We start from the raw sequence: 22,193 nt of genomic DNA, 5'->3' as shown, positions 1-22,193 counted from the left end.
CGGGGCCCCTGTGGGAGGTCTTCCGTGGGCCAGCTGGGGCCTGAGGAGCCGGGCGCTGGTGGCGACGTCTTGCTGGCAGCCAGGTCGTGGCGTCAGGCCGGCTGTGGGCTCCTGGGGTCAGACCGTGGCTGGTGTGCTTGACGAGGCCTGAAGCCGTCCAGCCTGCTGCCTGGCCTTGGCGTCTGCTCCCGGGGCCTGGCCTCTGCTGCCAGCTGGCCACACCATTGGCAGGTGCCACCCTGGCAACCCCGGCCACATGCCTGCCTGCCAGCCTGGCAGTGGCAGAGCCCTGACCAGAGGTGATTGGGTCCTGTGGAGCCAGGGTTGTTCCCTGAGGCCTTCCTCACGTTGAGCTCAGTTCTGGGAACCTGTCTGGCCTGGGGTTCGCAGCAGCATCCACACCGTGTGTCAGAGGGCCTGGAGAGGCTTTGAATTCTGCTTGCTCAATACTGGGAAGTCCTGACTTGTGTACTGGAAGCCCTACCTGGGCTGCTGGCCTATCTGCCCATGGATCCTGGGAGCTGGGGGACTCGGTGTGTGCAGCCTGGTGACCCTGCAGTCGCTAGCCTGCTGCTGAAATGAGCAGTGTATCACCCATGGCAACCAATATAGATTTATCTTCATCTCATCACGCAGCCCCGGAAGGTCTGAGCAGGGGAGAGACGTCAGATTCACTTAGAATGAGACCTGGAAGTGATGTAGGCTGCGGACAAGGGCTGTCACTCTTCATTATCCACCTGGCCTGGCAAGTGCTGGGGGTTCTGGGGACACCAGACCTGCCCTCAGGGCTTCAGTGTGCTCTGTGACCCCAGGGTTTCCCCCCGCCCCCCCAGGCCTTCCGGCTCTCCGTGAGGTCACTACTGTGCCGCTCGTGGCCTTGGTGAGGCCTAAAGCCGCCCAGCCCGTGGCCCGGCCTTGCTGTCTGCTTGGGGCGATCGTTGCAAACCCTCAGCCTCTGCTCTAAGGTGCTTTTGGCGCCCAGGCTTGGAACAGACAGCTCTCAGATGCAGGCCTGAAACCATCTGCCCCCGCACCTGCCCAGATGTCAATGGGGAATGGCCGGTCCACGGTTGGGAGGAAGGAGCCCTGCTAGAGGATGCACTGCCTGTTTGGTCGGGCTGGAGGCTTGTCCCCCCCACAGGCCTGGGGAGGACACCTGTCCTCCTCTGCTGCTTGTTGCCCGTCCGACCTTGGGCACGGGCCTTGGCCCCCCAACCTCGGGCTGCTGGTGCCTGCCCGCAGTGTTCTTGGGAGACGCGGTGAGATAATGCCCGTCAGAGGTCCAGCTCCTCCCCAGCTGAGTCAAGGTGGTGGGCTGGATGGACCCACCTCAGTTGTCCCTCTGGTCGGGGAACTGCCCTGGGGGCCAGGACTGACTGGGGTACTGTCTCTTTCTCTGGGTTCTGGGGGTGCTATGGGGAGAAGTTCCTTCCAGAGGGCTGGGAGCAGGTAAGCTCCCAAGTGTCTAAGAAGCTGGGCCTCATGCTGGAACTCAGGGTCCCCAGTGTGGGGTCTCTGTACTTTCTCGCCTTTGCTGGCTTGAACCTGCTCTGTCTTGGGGGGCTTGGCTCCAAGCCAGGGAGAACTGGAGTGCTCCCCTGGATGGGGCTGGGCTAGGGGTTTGGGGGGGCTTCTACACAGAAAGTGCCGAAGGAGGGAGGGGCCCTCCACACAGTCAGTTGTGGGACCCTCGCTGGGAGACAGAAGCCTGCTCCCCGCCGAGGTCCAGGGCAGACTTTGCTGGGGCCGGGGGAGCAGGGGGGCGACGCCAGGGTCCCTGGGCTGCCTGACTTCACCCCACCTTACTCCTCTAGCTGTTTGCTTCTGCAGCTGCTCTGTCTTCAGACTCTGTTCCCCGCTTTACACGGCCAAACTCCTGCTCAGCCCAAGAGCCCCCTCCCCTGCCAGGCCTTCCCTGGCCCCCCTTTTGACCTTGTGCACCCCAGTGGGCCATGCCTCTTAGCTCCAGCCCCAGACTCGGCGTGGTCTCTGTTGCATCTCAGTCCTGGGGCCATGTGCCAAGGGCAGGCGCTGGCATGGACCTGGGACATTTCTCCCTTGGCCCTGAACCAGCGTGGGCGCTGATGGCGCTGGACCGAGTGCCAGTCACCGCCAGCTGCCTGAGCCCAGGCCCTCCCCACCCTGGTGCCAGGGGTATCAGCGTGTGTCAGGAGCAGCCCTCGCCGCCCACCGGGTAGCTGAGCACCGCCTTGGGGCTCAGAGGCTGCGATTGAGAGGCAGCTGGGGGCACCCGAGGGTTGTGTTGGGTGTGGAGAGGGGGCTGCTCCTAGCAGGGGGAGGAGGTGGAGGCTGGTCCCTGCCCCGACGTCTGCCCTTGGACCTCGGCAGCTACCCTCTGACTCTGTAACCACGGACAACAGCCTTGTCCTCTCAGTCTGGGCTTCCTCCTCCATCCAGCAGGGCAGGGGGTGCCCAGGAAGGGGGTGGGCGGGCTTCCTAGATCAGGGCTTACCTGCCCAGCACAGGGCCAGGCACAGGGCAGCTGAAACCAGACTAAACCTGCCAAGAGGGGAGGCGGTGCATGCCCGGCGCCTGGGAGGCCCCTGGGGAAGGCAGAAGTCTGGATCCTTCTTGCACGCAAAGGCGCCCTTACCTCCCACCACTTCCTCTGCAAGAGCGCCCCCACCCCCAGTCCCTCAGGATGAGTTCCTGAGCACCTTCTGGGTGTAGGGGGCTCATGCTGCCTCCTGGGGTTACTGCCCTGCCCCCCACCATGCCCCGCCCCAGGCAGGATGCTGGGCTTGGGAGTCTGGGGAGCCATGGGCAAGGGGCCACAGAAAGACGTGAATCCGAGCTGTATTTTAGAACCCCCAGGGACAGTCATGGGCTTGACCACTTGGGGCTCCAAGTGGCAGGAGGGGGGGTGGCCATCAGCTGATAGGAGCGGTTTCCCACCTCTGTCATCATGGAATGATTAAAAACCAAACTCCCAGCCGGCTATGCAGCAGCCGTTGCCACTCACAACAAGGATAGTGTGGCAAACAACACTGAGGGAAGGAAGCCAGACCCAAGAGCGTGCCGTGCCATACCACGCCGGTTATATAAAGTTCAAAAGCATTCTGATTAAAACCACCCATCCTGATAGGAGTCAGGATGATGCTGGCTTGGGTTGCGGGGGGGAGGTCATGTCTGGAGGGGACTTCCGGAACCTGTGAAGTCCTGCTTCTTAGGCGGCTGATTACGCACGACTGCTGTGAGAACCTGCCAGCTGTGCCCCGGCGTGTGCACATGTCTGTTTGAGAAATGGACTGGACACGCCCACCCCTTTGATCGGGCCAGGCACCTGTGAGCCTGGGGGCGGGATCCTCTGGTCTTTCCAGGGTCTTTCTGGCTGGGTGGCCTGAACCATCCCTGCCCGAGCCCGATAAGCATCAGTTATGAGCCATAACTCCTCCTGGCAGCTGCCAACAGTCTTCTCGGGCTGGGGATTTTTCCTTCCGCCTCTTGCAAACCCTGGCAGGGTTGGCTGGGTGTGGGCCTTGGTGGTTCAGATGGAGGGTGGGCTCCCAAGGTTGCCAGACCACCGGATCTCTCCGAGCCTTGCTTTACTCTTCTGTGAAATGGGGTGATGAGCTCCTTCCCGGCGCTTGGATTAAGTGGGTCACCCACCCTCCCCTGTCCCCATTACGTACCCAGCAGAAACCCCGGCACCGAGTCAGGGTCCTGGAAAGGCTGGCAGTGGTGGCTGTCAGGGCTGTTATTGGAGGCGATCCAGGGGTGGGAGCAGGAAGGAAGGGTTCACCTTGCTCCCTCTTGCCCCTTAATTGTTTCTCTTTCTCTCTTCCTGTGCTTTACCCCCTTCAGCAAACATTTGCAATTAGAGCCAGGCTCCTGCCCTGGGCACTGGGCCCAGCAGTGGCAGAGATAGCCATGGCCCCTGACCCAGCGCCCCTGAGCCAGGGGAGGACCATTAGATACATCAGCTCTCCTGGAAGTGCTGAGCATGGGGCGGGAGGGGCGGCATCAGCCACTCCTGCCTCTCTGGCCCTGATACCTGTCTTCTCTGGGGGTGGGCCTTTGAGTGGGTATTGCCCTGAATGCAAGAGGAGGCCCGACCCAGGGCTCCTGCACCTCCTAAGGGTTTCCTGTTGGTCAAAGAGGAATCACATGGACCCAGGTGAGACTGGCCTGGCCCATTTTGGATGCAGTCAAGACCAAGGCCCAGGCTTGTTCTGGATGTGTCCCCAGCGTCCCGCTCAGGCCTGGCCCGTAGTCAAGTGCTCAGTTCATGTGTGTGTGGACGAAATGCTCCTGAAAATGACAGGGGCAGCGACTGGCCCAGGGTCAGCCCCTGAGTCTGCAGGAGAAATCAGCTGTCTGGGGAGGAGGTGGAATGAGTCAGGGCCTCCTGGTCCCACCGACCCGTGGATGCAATTTCAGAGGGCTGTGGAAGATGGCTGGCAAAAGCAGGTCTGACTGTGCTGGTTTTGTGAGGAGACATGACTCTGGTGTCCTCTGGTTGTTCCTCAGTTCCCCTCAGAAGTCCAGGGAGCCGTGGGGAATGTGGTGAGGAGCAGTGGGACCACCCAGGGGCAGATCCAGAGGTGGTGGTGACCTCTGACCCCTCGATGACCACCGAAAGCTATAGCACAGGTCCTGACCACAGCTGGAGGCAGCTTTCTTGGAGGTGGAAATCTCAGTGCAAGAAGCTCCTTACTGGGAGCCGGACTGTGGATGTCACTGATCTAGTCATCAGAGACCTACTGAGTGCCTCCTCTGTGCCAGGTGCCATCCTTAGGATGTGAGAAGCATCAGTGAGTCAGATGGAGGCCTTGCCTCCAAGATGCCTGCACTCGGGGATATAGAAGCTTCCTTACGTTTTCTTCTTTTTTTTTTTGGTCACAGTGTGCAGCATGTGGGATCTTAGTTCCCCAAGCAGGGATTGTACCTGTGTCCCCTGATTGGAAGTGTAGGGTCTTGACCGCTGGGACTACCAGGGAAGTCCTTCCATTTTCACCATACCTAGACCCAGAAGGGGGAGTAATGTGTCTGCAGTAGTGAGGAGGGTGCTTTCAGGAAAGGCTCTGGAGCTGGGTAGAGGCTCAGAGGACAGGGACATCCCTGTGACTCACTTGAGTCCAGCTCTTCACAGAACTGGACTCCAGAGTTGGGGATTCCTCCCTGCTGTTTCTTCCCTTCTGTGGGTGACTCAGTCACCACCCAGGTGTGAGTCAGCTAGGAGCGGCCTGAGTGTGCCTGGGCTTCCTGCCAGTCCACCTCCCGGGATGTCCGAGCCAGGTTCAAGGTCTGGGGAAATGTCCTGGTCCATACATATCCTGGGGTGGGGAAGCAGGGCCTCCATCAGGGGCCCTGCATGCCTGGTCTTCCTGCTGGACCATCTGTCTCAGTTGCTTCTGACAGTAATGGACATGTCCCCCTTTGGTATGTGCCAGGCCCTGTTCTCCCATTCAGCCTCTTAGCAAACCCATGAGACAGAGCAGTGACTGAGGTCCAGAGAGGTCATGTGTCCAGTGGGGGGCAGATCCTGGCCTTGGACCCTAGTCTGTCTGCCTCCTGCACCCTTGTCTTATGAACGGTCCTGCTGGGGATCTTGGGCCCAGGAAGGGAACCGCCCCCTGCACATAGCTGACCCTTTAGCTCTGTTTTTTTACAGTTGAGGCTTCTGAGGGAAGGGAAAGTTGCTACCCTAGCTCAGCTGTGGCTTCTTTGAATTCCTAGGGCCTGGGCCTGGTTTGAGATTCCGAGATCAGACAGCTGTGGGTTTAGACCAGATCACGGCCCTGTCCCGGCCACACCTGGGGTAGGTGGCTTCTGTGCCTTGAATCTCAGTTTCCCTGCCTGTGATGTGGGGACGATGGTACCTACCTCCCAGGCTTGCGGTGTGGACTCCAGCAGGTCAGGCAGGGAGAGCTGTCGGCTCAGCACCCGATAAGTAGGCAGGAAGCTGACATGAACTCCTCCAGGAGCACTTCCCCGCTCTCCCTTCCACCCTGGATTGACGCGGTTTGGTCCCCAACAACAGCAGGTCTTGCTTGATAGGTTTGGCCCAGGGTCATGCCCCACTGACCATGCACTCTGACCTTGTGTGGCCATGCCTCCTTTAGGGTAAGACTGGTCTCAAGACTGCCTCTTCTCTAGTATTGAGACTCGTGAAGCGTCAGTCCGCAAAGCACAGGAACATTGACGATGCTCCCGAGAACAGCTCTTCTGTCTGGGAGCATTTTCCCAGCAATCCTGCATGGCAGGGGATAGGGGTGGGCTCCTGAGGTAGGGCTTGGGGGTGCAGTTCACCCCTCACCTCTTGAGTGACCTGTGGACTCCCTGCGTATCCGTTTGCTCATTTGTGAAGTGGGTGGTGGTTGTGCCTATAGAGGGCTCATGCTTGAGTAGCCCCTGGCACAAGGCAGAGTACCACGGAAACGAGCGGGGCTAGGCCACACTTAGTGGGGGGGGGGTGCACCTTTACCCAGGTGCCTGGGTTTGGACCATTCCTGGGTCAAAGCCAGCAAGTTTACTTTGGATCCCTTCCAACATCCTGCTGTCCTCTTGGGCTCTAAGAGCAAGAGGGAGTGGCCTGTTGCATCTGCTGAGAATTGCATCCCCGCACATTCACTTGGGAGCTGCCCAGCTGCCTCTAGAGCCTGCCTCTGGGTACAGACAAGTCTGGAGGGCAAAGCAGGGAGGCAGTATGCCCGTGTCTGTAAAATGGAGAAGCTGGCACCTGCCCCCTTTGTTTTATAAATTGTTTTAATTATTTGGCTGCGTCAGGTCATGCGGGCTTCCCAGGTGGCTCAGTGGTATAGAATCCTCCTGCTAATGCAAAAGACACAGGAGACATGGATTTGATCCCTGGGTTGGGAAGATCCTCCTGGAGTAGGAAATGGCACCCCAACTCCAGTGTTCTTGCCTGGAAAATCCCATAGACTGAGGAGCCTGGCGAGCTCCAGTCCCAGGGTGGCAAAGAGTCAGACACGACTGAGCATACACGCACGCACGCACACACGCACGCTGGGTCTCGTGGGATCTTTCGTTAAAGTGCTTGGGCTTAGTTGCTCCACAGCACGTGAGATCTTAGTTCCCAGATCAGGGATCGAACCCACGTCCTCTGCTTTGCAAGGCTGATTCTTAACCACTGGACCACCAAGGAAGTCCCCACTTTGGGTTTTTTTGATCCAGCTCAAGGTTTCCGGGCTGGTGAGCAGCAGGATTTGAGGCCAGGGGCGTCCGCCTGCAGAATCCTTTCTCCTGTCCCTAATGCTTTCTCACTGCACCAGAGTGGCCCGACTTCTAGGAACTTCTTGCTGCCTCTCTGCATCCCAAGAGGAGGGGCTGGCCATGTCAGAACCACAACAAGCTGCTTACCCCGCGCGAGGCCCTGGATTGCTGGCAGGAGCCAGATGCTGCCTGGCTGCCGCGTGGGCCACGTCACTGGAATGGAGGCTCCACCGCCCTGCAGCCCCTGGACGGACGCCTCGTCCGCTCCCTGGGGTGGGCCCCTCCCCAGGCGGCTGGACTCGCTGCTCTTCAGGGAAGCACAGGCAGATGTTGTCAATTTAAATCGTTTCCTTATGAGACTCTTGCCTCCCCTGGCCCGGGGCTGGGCTTCATCAGCCGGGAACCTTGATTGCATCACTGGGATCACTCGCTGCTCCTCCTGAAACCAGCCAAGGATGGGAGATCCCGGAGCCCACGTGGCTGGGAGGTGCACTCGGGATTTGGTGACTGCCTGGGGTGGGGGGCAGGGAGGGATTCACAGGTTGGAGCCTTGCTCTGCTTATCTCTTGTCCTAGGGGCAGAAAGGGAGGGACTGGCCCTCCCAGGAACGCAGGAGCGCAGTGGAGCCGGGAGTCCCCGGGGTCCCACCCAGTGCTTATAGACCATGCCCTCTCTTAGCTGGGTGCCCAACTCCTGCCTCAGAATTAACCTGGGAGCTCTTCAAAAGTCCAGTCCAGGATCTGCAGCAGTGGTTCTTAACCAGGGATGTCTTTGCCCCCGGACAGTTGACAGCATCTAGGGACATACTTGGTTGTCACAGCTGGACTTGTGCTCGTGGTAGGATGCTGCTAAATGTCCTGTGATGCACAGGACACCGCCGCCCCCACCCCCCCCCCCAAAAAAAACAACAACAAAAAAAAAAAAAAAACAGAAAAAACAATGGTTTCAAATGTCCAGAGTGCTGAAGTGGAGAAACCCTACCATGACAGAGTCTAGTTCTGGCAGCGCCTGGGAATCTTCGTTTGTGACAGTTTTGTTTTCCAATGTTGATTAGAGTCTAAGATGCTGTGTCCTCCCAGGCCCCGGCACCCCCACTTCTAGACCGTGACCATGGTTGAGCTGCTCGGCTCTCTGCTGGGCACAAAACAGACAAATGCTTGCAGCCAGGCCGCTGGGAAGGTGAGGGACTGAGGTTGGGTCAGGCTGGAGCCCTTCCATGGGCCCCCCCCACTGAGACCCTCTCAACTTGCCTGCTCTGAGACTCCTGTGGTCTATGCTGTGCCTTCACCCCAGATGGCCCCACTTTGTCCCTATCTGCAGGGACCCTGTAGATGCGACAGCCCGCGGGCTGTAATCAGCCTGAGGCCAGGAGGTGGCCCCCGTGGCACTGACCCCTTGTCACCTGCTTGATGGAGACTGGGAGCAGTGCTAAAGCTCTGAGATCTTACATTTTCTGGGCAGTGAGGCTTGTCTGGGCCAGGAGCTAGGGATGTGCCAGTGAGCCACCCTTGGGTAACCACAGAACCCAGACTCTGGCTGGGGGGATGGCGTCTCTTGCTGGGAGCCCCAGATTTCTCCATCTGAAAGGCTAAGGATGGTGCTTTACTTCCCGGCCTTTCAGTTGCTGGGAGCCTGGGAAGAAGCATTTGCTCCACCCAGGTGTCCACTTTCCTTCCTGCTTTTGAGGGGCAACAACACGGGGAAGAGGTGAAGGGGTGGCCTTGGGTCAGCCTCTGACCCTATTCTCTCCAGCCTTGGTTGGGCTTGTTCTGTCCCTTCCTGAACCTCTGTTTCTTCATCTGTAAAATGGGACCAACACTGGCACATACCTCCTAGGATTGTGATAGAAGACGATGACCATGTATATGAAACATGTGTCCTGTAGAACAGGCTCAATGAGGGGGCTGGGTTTACTGCTGATTAAAGATGAGCCTGGAGGCAGGAGGATGTTCTCAAATGAGAGTCTTGCTCTGTGTGGCTCTGTCATGAGTTCCAGGGAGGCAGTGCTGGTCGATAGATGCCCTGCACCCCCGTCTGTGTGGGGCCGCAAAGGTGGTCAGCTGCCTTTCTCTCAGTCCCTGATACACAGTGGGACAGATGCTAGGATGATGTAGTCACCACACCCCCACCCCGCATTGGCAGAATTCTTTGTATCCCCCCTCGGGCTGAGCAGAGGAGAAAGGAGCTAGCTGGACATGGCCCAGTGGGTCACCGGACAGCCCCTCACGGTGGGCGGGATCACCCTTTCACAGATGCAGTCCCGGTGACGGGCCTCCCGGTCACTCATGCACCTCGCCCTCCCCTGCCTCGTCCTGCCCGCCCCCCTCCCCAGCCTCCTTCCTTCCGGGTCATCCTGGGCTCTTCCCACCGCCTGGCCCATCTCCCCGCGTCTTTGTCAAGCCAGCCACAGCCTTGAGGTCCCAGCTGTGGGGTCCCTGCCGCCGACCCACTGAGGCCCCCGGTCTCTTCACCTCGCTCACAGCCCCTTCCCTTCCTGTCAAGCTTCCCTTGACAGCAGTTGTCAGGTCACTGTTTGTGTAATTGGGCTTCCTTTTGACTCAACTGGTAAAGAATCTGTCTTCAACGCAGGAGACTTGGGTTGGTTGGGAAGATCCCCTAGAGAAGGGAAAAGCTACCCACTCCAGTATTCTGGCCTGGAGAATTCCACGGACTCTATAGTCCATGGGGTCACAAAGAGTCGGACACGACTGAGTGACTTTCACTTGACTTTTGTGTGTCTCCCCAGTGAGCTGGGGGCTCCTGAGGATGTCTGCTCTGGTTGTGTACCCCCTGCCCGTGCAGGCCTGGCATCGAGCTGGTGCCCACAGGGAGGCTTTGTGGAGGCATAAGAAGAGAGGCCCTGGTGAGGATCTGGGGCCAGGGGAGCTCTGAGGGAGACACCAGCCCAGTAGGGTGCTCTGCTCTATTTCAGGACAGCCCAGAAATAGCTGAATTCTGTCGCTGCGAGGGCCACCGGCAGGCTGCGGTGGGTGGAGAGGCCTCGCCCTGCCTTTCTGGGGTTTGGATGTCTAATTGTATATCTTAAAGCTAAAAACGAAACTCGCCTGCAAACCCAGTCTCTGTAATTACCTGTCTCTGGCAGTGTGGACTCAAACCCTGAAACCCCAGGCGAGGGAGGTTCGGGTCCATCTTCGTCTCTTACAAGGGGCTGCCCGGTCCTGTTGGGGGGGCGAGTGTGGGCCCAGGCCTTGAATCAGGTAGGTGGGCATTCAGATCCTTTTGGCTTTTGACCAGCCCTTGTAACCTCACAGGGCTTCCCTGGTAGTCAGACACGGAAAGGTATCTGCCTGCAATGTAGTAGACCCACGTTCGATCCCTGGGTTGGAAAGATCCCCTGGAGAACGGAATGGCTACCCACTCCAGTATTCCTGCCTGGAGAATCCCATGGAGAGAGGAGCCTGGTGGGCTGTAGTCCATGGGGTCACCGAGGTGGACACAACTGAACGACTAACACTTTCACTGTTTTTTCTAACCTCAGACGCTTTTCTCATTTTTCAATTTCAACTACAGAAACAATTCTCGGAGAGACATGAAGACAGTGGCCCTGCAGTCCCTCACCCCACCTTAGCCAGACCCACCCCGAGCTCCCTCCTTCCCTCAGCCACTGTCCCTTCCTGCCCCTTTGCAGGTGGAGCGGGCCACTTGGCTTGGGAACCCGCAGCCTAAGGCTCTCGACGGTGTCCTCTTTGGGTTTGGTGCCGTCATCTTTACATTCCAGTTCTCAGCCTGTTCTAAGCCACATTAGCAGGGGAAGCGGGGTGGGGGAGTGGATACGCAGTCCTGTGTGTGTGTTATTTTTCTCCTTTTTAAAATTTATTTGATTGCACTGGATCTTAGCTGCAGCCCTGGAACTCTTAGTTGTGGCACGTGGGATCTAGTTCTCCGACCAGGGATCGAACCCAGGCCCCCTGCATTGGGAGTGTGGGGTCTTAGCCAGTGGACCACCAGGGAAGCCTCCCAGCCCTGTGTGTTCTTAATGAGCATCTTCTGGATGATTTTTTGTCACAGAGGCTCACTTGTAATTTTTTCACTCTCTCCCTGTTTCCCCCTATCCTGCTCACAGCACCTGGGGAGTCAGGAATGTGTCCGGAGATCCACATTGCCCGCACAGGCCCCATCCCAGCCCCCGCCCCTTGGGCCACAGTCCATCGACTCATGGCTGGTGTCAGGCGGTGCTCAGCTTTCAGCATCTGGGTCACCTTCAGGGCCCTTGGCAGCCCCGAAGCGGGGGCCCTTGCTATTCCTGGGGGCTATTCTCCACGGTGCCTTCTTGGCCCGTGGCCTACCTGCCCCTACCTAAACATGCCAGGCAGACCCCCACCTCAGGGCCTTCGCACTGACTGTTCCTCACGCCTGATTGTTCTTCCCCCAGGTGTCCGCATCGTCATCACACTGTCACCTCCTTCAGCTCTTTGCTCAGGTGTGCCCTTCCCATCAACACCTCTCCTGGCCATCTTGCCCTCAAGCTCCTTCCTACACAGCACTTCCTACCATCTGCTGTGTTTTTACCTCATTTTGTCTGTCTCCTACCTACTGCCAGACTATAAGCCCCTTGAAGGCAGAATTTTTTTTTTTTGTTCACTGTTTATGTTCCTGGTTTCTTCAGCAGTACTTGACACCTAGTAAGTGCTTCATAAGTTTCTTCTTCAGTGAATCAAGCCCTGAGATTTCCTTCAAACCTGGCTAAAGTCAGCTCCCACCTAGGGTTCCTGGTCGTCTACTTGGCATCTTAATTCTTGCTTTTTTTTTTAAATGAATGCCCCCATCCCCACCCTGGGTCTGTATTCATCTCCCCCCATTATCCCTTGCCTGTGCCTGGGACCCCAGGCCACCTGGCTGGAGGTCCTGGCTCCCTCTCTCCAGAGGGCCCTGGAGGCATCTGCAGGGCTGGGTCCCGGGTGTGCCCTCCCTGGCCCTGGACACAGATGGGCCCTGAGTTGAGACCGAGCTCCGCTCCTCACCGCTCTGTGACTGGGTTTCTCAGCCTTTCCGAGCCTCATTTTCCTCATCTGTGAAGTGGGCCACCGTAACAGCCAGCTCCTAGTGCTGAAGGGTTCTGGGCGGCACGCAGTAGGCCCTCAGGGAATGGCCGCTGCTGGGCGCTTGTTTCATCCTTGCCTGACCTCCTGGGTTGTGCCAGGGTGAGGCTCCACGCTTCCTCCCGTGGGAGTGGCGGGACTTAATCGTGTGTACTTAGAGCCCTGTGGAAACACGAGTGAGCCCTGCCCCGGCCCACCTTCCCACAGCAGGAGAGGAAGCCGCCTGTAACCCGAGCCTTTCTCTGGCCAGGCCTGCAGGAACCATGGCAGACTCACAAAGGGGAAGGGAGAGAATGCACAATTCGAGACCGGCTTTCTTTCCCAGACACTAATCCTGATTCCTCTGGGTGTTTCAACACGCCTGGCACTGTGAGCTTCCTCCTCAGCCTGCAGCAGCTGCTGCCACTCCTGGGCTGGCTCAGGCCAGTGGAGGGGCAGGCGGAGGTCTGAGGGTCTGCTCTGGCATCCCTGCTGCCCCCTCGCTTTCCCTGCTTTCGGGCTTGGGGCCTCTGCCCGATGGGAAATGTTCTAGTCTTTGTGCCTCTCCACCCACCTCCTCCAGGCTGAGGCCCTCAGCCCGGAATCCATCATGGCAAGACCGAGGCACTGTCAGAGGGAAGGCTCAAGGGTTCTCACCACGGTCCAGCGGGACCTGACCCTGCTCCCTCCACTGCCTCATCCCCTCTGCTCCGCTCCCCAGTCCCATTCAGCCCCTGAACCCCCAGCCACTTCTCCATTGGCCAAGCTTGTTTCTACCTCAGGGCCTTTGCACTTGCTGTTCATGCATCAGGACGGCTCTTCCCGCCAGTCTTTGCTCAGCCCACACCCTCACTTCACTCCAGACCTTGATCAGACATCACTGCCACAGGGCTTTCCCTGCCCACCTGTCCAAAGGAGCAGCTCCCCCTCTCATCTCCGTCCGGTACTCCCTACCCACTGTCACTGTTCTCTGTGCTCCATTGTCCTCTCTGAACTACCAAGCTTTTGTTTTTTTGGTAACTGTTCTTTGAGCTGCAATTCACAAACCACACAGTTCACCCATTTAAAGTTTTTAGTATATTCACAGAGTTGTGACTGTCACCACAGCCAAGTTTAGAATGTTTTCATCACGCTAAAAAGAAACTCCATACCCATTAGCAGTTATTCCCATTTTTTTCCCCCAACTCCCCCATCTCCTGGCAATCATCAGTCTTTCTGCCTCTTATAGGTTTGCCTCTTCTGGACATTTCTTAGAAACTGAATCATACAAGGTATACTCTTTGTGACTGGCCTCTCTCACTAAGCAGGGTATTTTCAAGGTTAGTTAACACTGTAGCATGTTTAGGTGCTCTTTGGACTGCTGAATAATGTTCGATTGTTTGGATATATCACACTTTAAGTATCTATTCACCAGTTGATGGACATCTGGTTTGCTTTCACTTTTTTTGGCTATTATGAATAATGCTGCTGTGTACAAATTTTTGTATGGACATGTGTTTCATTTCTCTTGGCTTTATATCTAGGAGTAAAATTGCTGAGTCATATGGTAACTCTAGTTTAACCTCTTGAGGAACTGCCAGACTGTTTTCCAAAGCAGATGGACCATTTTATATTTCTGCCAGCAGTGCACTGAGTGTTCCAGTTTCTCCACATCCTTATCAACACTTGTTATTATCCTCCTTGATTATAGCTGTTCTAGTGGGTGTGAAGTGGTCGCTTGTTACAGTTTTGATTTGTGTTTTCCTGATAGTTACTGATGTTGAACATCTTCTCGTGTGTTTATTGGCCATTTGTATATCTTCTTTGGAGAAATGTCTGTTCAGATTATCTGCCTATTTTTAAATTGGGTTATTTGTCTTTATTTTTGAGTTGTAAGAGCTCTTTATATACTCTAGCTGCAAGTCCCTTATATATATGATTTGCAAATATTTTCTCTTGTTCTGTGGGCTGTCTTTACACTTTTTTGATGGTGTTCTTTGAATCACAGAATTTTTAAATTTTTATGAAGTTCGGTATATCTATATTTTTATCTTACTGCTTGCACTTTTGGTGTCATATCTAAGAAACTGTTGCCTCATCACAGATCATGAAGCATTACCCCTGTTTTCTTCTAAGAATTTTATAGTTTTTTGCTCTTCAACTTACGCCTTTGATTCATTTTGAGTTAATTATTGTACATGGGGTGAAAAATGGGTTCTACTTCATTCTTTTGAATGTGATTATCCAGTTGTCCCAGCAACTTTTGTTAAAAAGGCTATTCTCTCCCCCATTTGTACCTTTGTTAAAATTAATTTACCATAAATGTAAAGATTTGTTTCTGGACTCTCAATTCTATTCCTTGGGTCTTTGTATCTGTCCTTATGCCAAAACCTTACTTTCTTAATTTGTAGCTTTGTAGAATTTTTGCAGTCAAGACATGTGAATCCTTTATGTATGTTCTAGATTGTTTTGATTATTCTGGTCCCTTGAGTTTCTAAGGTTTAGGATCAACTTTTCAATTTTTGGTGGCAAAGTCAGCTGAGATTTTGATAGAGATTGTATTGAATTTTTAGACCAATTTGGGAGTACTGTCATCTTAACAAGATTAAATCTTTCTGTCCACGACTATGGGATGTCTTTCCATTTACTTAGATATTCTTGAATTTCTTTCAGCAAGGTATTAATAGTTTGTAGTTTTGCAGAGCATATGTTTTGTACTTCTTTTGTTAAATTTATTCTTTCTGACACTATTGTAAATGAAATTGTTTCATTTCATTGTGGATGTCCACTAGTATACAGGAGGTCACTGATATTTATATATTAACCTTGTATTCTACAACCTGGCTGAACTGGTGTATTCTAATAGGTAGTGGCTTCCTTAGGATTTTCTGCATACCAGATCAAGTCATCTACCAGTAGAGGTAGTTGTAATTCTTCTTTCCAGCGAAATGTAAGCTCGTCACTGCTGTGGTCCCAGTGCACAGAACAGGGACTGGCACACAGCTGGTACTCAATCATTTGATGAATGAAGGGGGCCCACCACGGCTGGGTCAGATGGTGCTCCGGCCTGGGACTGCCGCCTCTCCTGGGGCACCTGCTTCCTGCCCCATGTCCGCCAGGGGGTTGGGAACTCTCCCTTCCTCTCCCCCTCCTCTCGAGCCCTGACCTTTTCTGTCTGTCCCCAGTCTGCTGGGGTTGCTGGAGCTCACGCTCCTAACGAGGTCAGAGCATCTTGGTGATTGAGTGCCCCTCAGCTCCAGCGTCTTCATCAGATAAGACCTGTCTCGGGCCTCCCGAGGCCTGGCTCTTGCCGGGCGCACCTCCCTGAATGCTCTCAGGGGCCCGCGATGAGTGGCTCTGTGCCGGTTTCACTGATGCCGATGCAGAGGTTGGGCCTCAGCCTGAGCTGCACAGTGTATGGTTCTGAGCCCGGGTCTGCCTGACCGAGTCGTGTTGCTTCCATCACAGCCCTGGCAGGACGTGAGGAAGCCTTGGTCCCATCCACAAAGCCTCGTGGGGCGAGAAGGGAGTTCCTCATAGAGGCTTGGCTCGGGGCCTTCATTGGCCGAGAACCCAAGAGTGTGTCTGTTTCCCACTCGTGCGGTTCCCTCTGCTGGGAACTGTCTCCCCCACTGGCTACTCCCCTCCTCTGCCCTCGGGTCTGCGCCTGAGTGCTATCTCTCTGCAGCTAGTAACTGTCCCTGACTCACCACTCCCCCTGCCCTGTCCTGGTGATGCTGAGTCATCACTGGGATGACTAAAATGTCAAGTCTGTGACTCCAGTCCACTGCAGGGTCCAGCACCCGGCCTGGACTTGGGACTCAGAGTCCAGATAGATGCCTCGGGGAACAAGCATGTTGCAGCTGGCTCTATGACCCTCGTGGGTTCCACGTGCCAGCCTCTCCCGAGCCGCTGACCCGTGAACCAGGACGATGGCTGGGCGCCCTGACCCTGTGATTGGCCAGTCCTGAGCTCAGATCCTGCTTTGCCTGTCTCTGGGGGGGTGTGACTTTGGGTGGTCTCTGGGAGCTTCAGTACCCTCAACTGTATAAAAGGGGAGGGACAGAGTCCGTCCCCTTCCAGAGTTGCCGGGGGAAGCAAGTGTTCAGGAGATGCTCAACCTGTGGCTGACCCTCCGCCCTCAGGCCCCAATCTGGCCATTAACCCTCCGGTCTCCAGTGGGTGGAGTGGTCACTTCCTCAGCTGTCCGCTGGGCCGTTCCTGTTCGGTGGGATGAGGCTGGAGATAATGTCTCTCACGTGGGCCCCTCCCTTCCTGAGCACATCCTGCCCTGCGGGGGCAGGGGGAAACCTCATCTCCTTCACGTGAGAAGTCATAACCACTTGCACCCCCGACTTCCACCTCCAGGGCCGCCGCAGCTGAAGAGGCTGGGGGAACTGCTTCTGTCGGCCCCCATTCACCCCCAGGGCACAAGGCACCTCCCCAGTGGTGGGGGGCAGGGGGTGCTGAACTGGGAGTGGGGCTTGGTCATGCTCCACAGGTCCAGGAGGAGCTCCAGGGGCTGGAAAGCCAGCTTGTCCCCTGCTGCCCCCAACCCAGTGGGGAAGACACACCTATGGCACAGAGTCCGGCTGCTTGGGTTCGAGTCCCTGTTCTGCTCTGCTCGTGGTGGGCCTCCGGCCGAGGTCTTAGCCCCAGAGGTCCCATTTTCTTTGCATGTGGGCTTGGACTACTGAAAGTAGCTGCTGCAGACAGTTGCTGGGAGGGTTAGCATGACCATGGATCGCCAGCGCTTGGAGCAGGCTCCGATGGCTTTGGGTGGTGTCCGGCACATACGAAGCGTGGTGTGAGTGTTTGCTATTGTTGCTGTCATTGCTCTTATCATCACTGTTACTGCTGGTAAAGAAGGGGGCTCTGGAGCCGGGCAGCACTGGACTGAGGGCACAGCTGTCTCCTGGCTGGGTGATGCTGGGCAGTTTATCTAGCCTCAGTTTCTTCATCTGTGAAAAGGGCTGGCAGTCCATCCCGGGAACACCTTTGTGAGGCTCACTCGAGATGGCCAGCCGCAGTCCAGCGGGAGGGGCAACATGGCAGCTGAAGGAGCTGTCGGAGGCCCCAGAACAAGGTGGGGGCTGGCGGGCAGGCAGTGCTGGAAACACACGGCTGCCCCCATCCTACCCCCGCCAGCCTGCTCTCACCCTCGCTCACCTTGTGGTGTTTTTTTTTTTTTTTTCATTTTTTATCTTGTTTTTGTTGTTGTTTTTATCACACTTCCACAAGCAGATTCTTGTTATGAAACTGCAGTCACTTTGTGATACAAAGTGAAAAGTGAGAGCTCCCCCTGCCCATCCCCGCATGTGGGCAGGGCCCTCACCTCCCTAAACGTGGACCCCCCACTCCTTGTGCCCGCAGGGAGGAGGTGCAGGAGAACTGCGTGCGGTGGCGGAAGAGGTTCACCTTCGTGTGTAAGATGAGCGCCAACCCGGCCACTGGCCTGCTTGACCCCTGCATCTTCCGTGTGTCGGTGCGCAAGGTGAGGCTGGCAGGGGGCTGCCAGGACCACCAGGCTGGTGGCTCTGGGCCCATCCACTGAGTCAAGCTACCTCATTTCCTGTCCTCCTCCCCTGGGGGTCAGATGGGGAGTGGGGCAGAGAGGATTGGGAAGACCCATGAGGTTGCTGGGACTCCCTAGCCATCCTGATCGCCGTGTCTGTTTCCCTTGCAGGAGCTAAAAGGTGGGAAGGCTTATTCCAAGGTAAGCCAGGCCAGGTGAAGGGGCAGTGGGGTGGGACGGGATGGGACAGGCATGAGGGAAGCTCTAAGAAGAACCTCCAGCCACCTCTCTTACCCAAACAGAAGACGCCCTGCCCTCTATGAGATGTATTATTTTTTTGAGATATCTTTATTGATAGCCCCTGTGTTTAATGTAAAGGCAGAAGATGCTTATTACAGCACAGATTGTAGAGGGCTTCCCACCATGTGCTTCCCTCGGCCTCCTCCTCACACCCTTCCAGACCTCTTAAGAAAACAAAAATGCATGAATCGGGGGACCTCCCTGATGGTCCAGTGGCTGAGACTCCACACTCCCAATGCAAGGGGCCCAGGTTCGATCCCTAGTCAGGGAACTGGATCCCACATGCCTCAACTAACCCAGTAAAGCCAAATAAATAAATAAATACTTTAGAAAAGAACAAGAAGAAAAATGCATGAACTATCTCAATCAGAGCAGTTAATAAAACATGTGCATGTAGTTTAGCGGATCAGATGAGGAGCCCCCATGGGTGTACCTAAGCACACGCAAGTGATAGGATTTTTAAATTCACAAGAGGGACTTGTCCTACAGATTCTGAAACCTGTTTTTTTTTTTTTTTTTTTAACTACCCAGTACAGCATGGGCATGTTTTTGTGTCATCACAAGTTTCCTTTTGCTTTCTAACAGTGGAGGGTCCCCTCGTCTGGCTTGGTGAAGGGGGCTCAGTCACCCCAGCAGCTGCACATTTGTGTGGTGGGCAGGTTTCCTCTCGCCCACAGACATTTCAGACCTTCCTGTTTAAAGCCTTTTCTACTGGGGAAGGTGGGGGAAGATGGCTCTGGAAGGGTTACCTCTGGCTTTGAGTCAGCCTGCTCTGCCCTGTGCCCTGCTTCTCGTGGGGCCTCTTGCCCACCCTCTGGGGCCCAGGGAGGTGCCCAGCAGCAGGGAGGTGGGCTCAGTCAGTCCAGAGGGGACATGCCTTTGTCTCACCTCACCCTGCGTGGGGAGCCTGAGGCAGGTGATAAGCGGGGTGGGTCCCTTCTCACCGACCAGAGCTCAGGAAGTTCAGTGGACACGGCCATGCCCTGCGCCCTGTCCCGGGCGCCGACACCCTGCCCAGAAGCAGAGGGCAGGGTGGCTAGAACCAGGGTGCGGAAGGTGCTCTTAGAGTGGAGACTTCTCCTCCTGGTGACGCACGTGGGTGAAGGACAGCCAGGGAAGAAATGCTCAGCAAACAGCGGGAGCACCCACCTCCCACCCCCTCCTCCCACAAACCTGCTGTGTCACCTGTCAGACCTCCCAGGCCCTTCCCTCCTGTCACAGGCTCGTGTGTGCGTGCTAAGTCGTTTCAGTCATGTCCAACTCTTTGTAGCCCCACAGATTGTAGCCCACCAGCCTCCTCTGTCCATGGGATTCTCCAGGCAAGAATACTGGAGTGGGTTGCCATGCCCTCCTCCAGGGGATCCTCCCCACCCAGGGATTGAACCCATGTCTCTTAAGGTCTCCTGTATTGAAAGGTGGGTTTTTACCACTGGACCACCTGGGAAGCCCCACCACAGGCTCTGGTTCCCTTAATCAGAGGAAGAAGCTGAGGCCCAGAAAGGTGGTGAGATCTGACACTGATCAGGCCTCATTTCAGTCCTGGCTCTGTTTGCTAAGGTGTGTGAGCCCCTGAGCAGGTCACTTGCCCGCTCTGAGCCTTAGTTTCTGGGTCTGAAGCATGTACCCTACACTCTGCAGTAGAGACTTGCATGCAGCAGGTGCTCAATGAAGGTCCCCGCTTAGCCTGATTTGTCCTCCAGGTCCCTAAGCCCAGCACCCACCCCCCGCACCCCAACCTCCAGGTCTGGCAGATATGGCTTCCGCCCAGGAGGCCTTCTCAGCTCATCCACCCTGTTCTTCCACTTTCTCACTTCCCTCCCCACCCCGGGCTCCCTTCTGCATCCCGTGACGGCTCGGGGTTCCCACCAGCCCCTGGTTCCTGCCCCCACCAAGGTCTCCTGCCCGCCCAGCAGCGTGCCCCCCACCCATCCACCCACCCAGCCCAGCGCCAAGTTCCCACGGGCCTGGCCTCCCCTCCTGCCCGCTGGCCTGGGGGCTCCCACAGCACGGCCTTGTTCCCCCGGGAACAGTGCGTCTGTGTCGCAGACAACAATGTCCTTTCATCTCGGGCGCTGCCCCAGTGCATGCCGGGACGCGGCACAAAGGGCGCTTTGTGCAGCCCGGGGATGTGAGCTCCTGCCTTTGCCACGCGGAGCCGCCAGCCGGGGCCTGTGTCCTTGGGTGCGGTTACGCAACAGTCTGTTGGGGCTCTGGGGCGGGCCCGGGGCTCCGGCCCCCCCGCCCCCGGCCCAGCTCACCTCTGGGCCGCCAGCCCTGCGCCCACACTCCCCTCAGCCTCCCGCCCTCTCCTCTGTCCCCACGCAGCTGGGCTTCACCGACCTGAACCTGGCGGAGTTTGCGGGGTCAGGCTCCACGGTGCGCTGCTGCCTGCTGGAGGGCTACGACACGAAGAACACCCGACAGGACAACTCCATCCTCAAGGTACCCGGGGCTCTGGGCCTCATCCGCCCCTGCCGCCCAGGGGCCGGGGCCGGGGCCGGGGCCGGGGCGGGGGCGGGCCGCCTCCCTGTCAGAGGCCCCCGGGGAGCAGCGAAGAACACAGGTTCTCACCCCAGACGGGCAGCAAGAGACGCTGGAAAGACCTGGGCCCTGGGGTCAGGAAACCCGCCACTGGCCAGTTTCGCCCATCATAATCGGGGCTCAGGGGGTGGACCCCAACAGTCTCTGGTGGTGAGACCAGCACACCTTATCTCGTGGTGCCCGACCACAGCCTGGCAGGGAGTGGTGTCTCTTCCTGGCCCCAGTTTTGCACAGAAGGGGCTCAGGCACAGAGGTTTGATCACCCACCCGAAGGCGCAGCAAAGCTGGCACCTGACCCTGCAGCTCAGCTCCTAACCACTGGCCCACATGACGCGAGGCCACCTGAGCTCCAGCACCGGGGTGTGGACGGACCTGCTGTCCCAGGACCCGGCAGACCCAGGCAGCTGCCTCCTGAACCTCTGAGGACAGAGATATCGGGGCGTCACTGCCAGCGCACCTCTCTTCCTCGTCTCCACACCCTTCCACCTGGCTGAGAAAACAGTCTTGTCCTAACCACAGCCCTGAGAGCTGACCCAGCGGAAGTGTGCTGTGTCCGGCAGAGCTGGGCAGGAGGTGGTAGGCAAGGGTGCTGGGACCTCCTGGACCTTTTGCAAAAGAAGCCAGAGGCTCCTGGAAAGGTCCAGGCTAGCTCTTGTGAGAGCCAGGGCCTCAGTGCATCCTCGGACCAGATCAAGGGGGCCTCGGGTCCAAGGCCAGCTCCCCCAGTCCTGTCTGCAGGACCTTGGACAGTCATTTATTTCCCCTGAGTCTGAGTCTCAGTTCCTGTGTCTACAGCCAGGGGCCACCACGTACGTGGCAGGTTGCTATCACAGCCAAATGAAATAACCCATTAAAAATCTCAGCCTCACCCCAGCAGGCACTGTTTTTGTGGGAGGTATCCCTGGGATTCTCCTTCTCACACCATCACCTGTCACTTCATCCTAGCCCCAGTTCGGGGACCCAAATCTTGCCTTGTTTGAACCATTGCTGAACTCTTTGCCCAAGTGGATGTTAAACGTTTCTAATGACTTCTTGCTTTGCTTTATTCAACAAACTTTCACACACCCATGTCCTCTGTTTTGGACTCTGTGAACCCTCAAGCTGTGTCAGGCAGGGTGGGCCCCTCCCCCACAGGGTAGGCATCAAGAGCCACCCTCCCACCTGCCTCGCCCGCTCTGGGGGCTGTGAGGATGGAGAGTGTCTGTGGCCCCACCCTTGAGGGTCCCACAGTCTAGTCATCATTCTGAAATGACAGTAGCCGACTTTCACTCCTCACTCACTCCATGCCAGGTACCCCAGGCATCCTCTCTGCCATCCCACGAGGCAGGCGTTAGGATCAGTTTTGTCCTCTGCGCAAGGAAACTTTAGTGAAGTTTGATGGTGTCACTAGGGCCAGCAAGGGACAGAGATGGGATCAGAGTCCAAGCTCATCTGAAGCCAGATCGGGGGGGCCAGGCACCTTTGGGGGAGCTGGTGGGGCTGGACGGGGCGTGGCTGATCTTCCCGGCTTTTGCATAGGTCACCATTGGAATGTTCCTGCTCTCGGGAGACCCCTGCTTCAAGACGTGAGTGCTGGTGCAGGCCAGCTGAGGGGTGGGGGCTCTATCCTGGACATTGTGGGG

The 22,193-nt window shown here is 56.7% G+C and overlaps 1 protein-coding gene across 2 annotated transcripts in view; it reads left to right on the top strand.

The window, feature by feature from the left end:
• EEIG1 (estrogen-induced osteoclastogenesis regulator 1) overlaps positions 1 to 22,193 on the top strand; it is a 34,925-nt gene that overhangs the window by 5,183 nt on the left and 7,549 nt on the right. For both annotated transcript variants that reach the window (XM_020874865.2, XM_070453468.1), the window contains exons 2-5: positions 17,589 to 17,709; positions 17,902 to 17,931; positions 20,356 to 20,472; positions 22,090 to 22,136. In XM_020874865.2, coding sequence (XP_020730524.1) covers positions 17,589 to 17,709; positions 17,902 to 17,931; positions 20,356 to 20,472; positions 22,090 to 22,136 — 315 coding nt within the window. The remainder of the gene's footprint in view (positions 1 to 17,588; positions 17,710 to 17,901; positions 17,932 to 20,355; positions 20,473 to 22,089; positions 22,137 to 22,193) is intronic.

This window comes from Odocoileus virginianus, chromosome 2, assembly GCF_023699985.2.
Source record: "Odocoileus virginianus isolate 20LAN1187 ecotype Illinois chromosome 2, Ovbor_1.2, whole genome shotgun sequence".
NCBI lineage: Eukaryota > Metazoa > Chordata > Mammalia > Artiodactyla > Cervidae > Odocoileus > Odocoileus virginianus.
The sequence above is the reverse complement of the archived record's forward strand: the minus strand, read 5'-3'. Positions and strand labels throughout refer to the sequence as shown.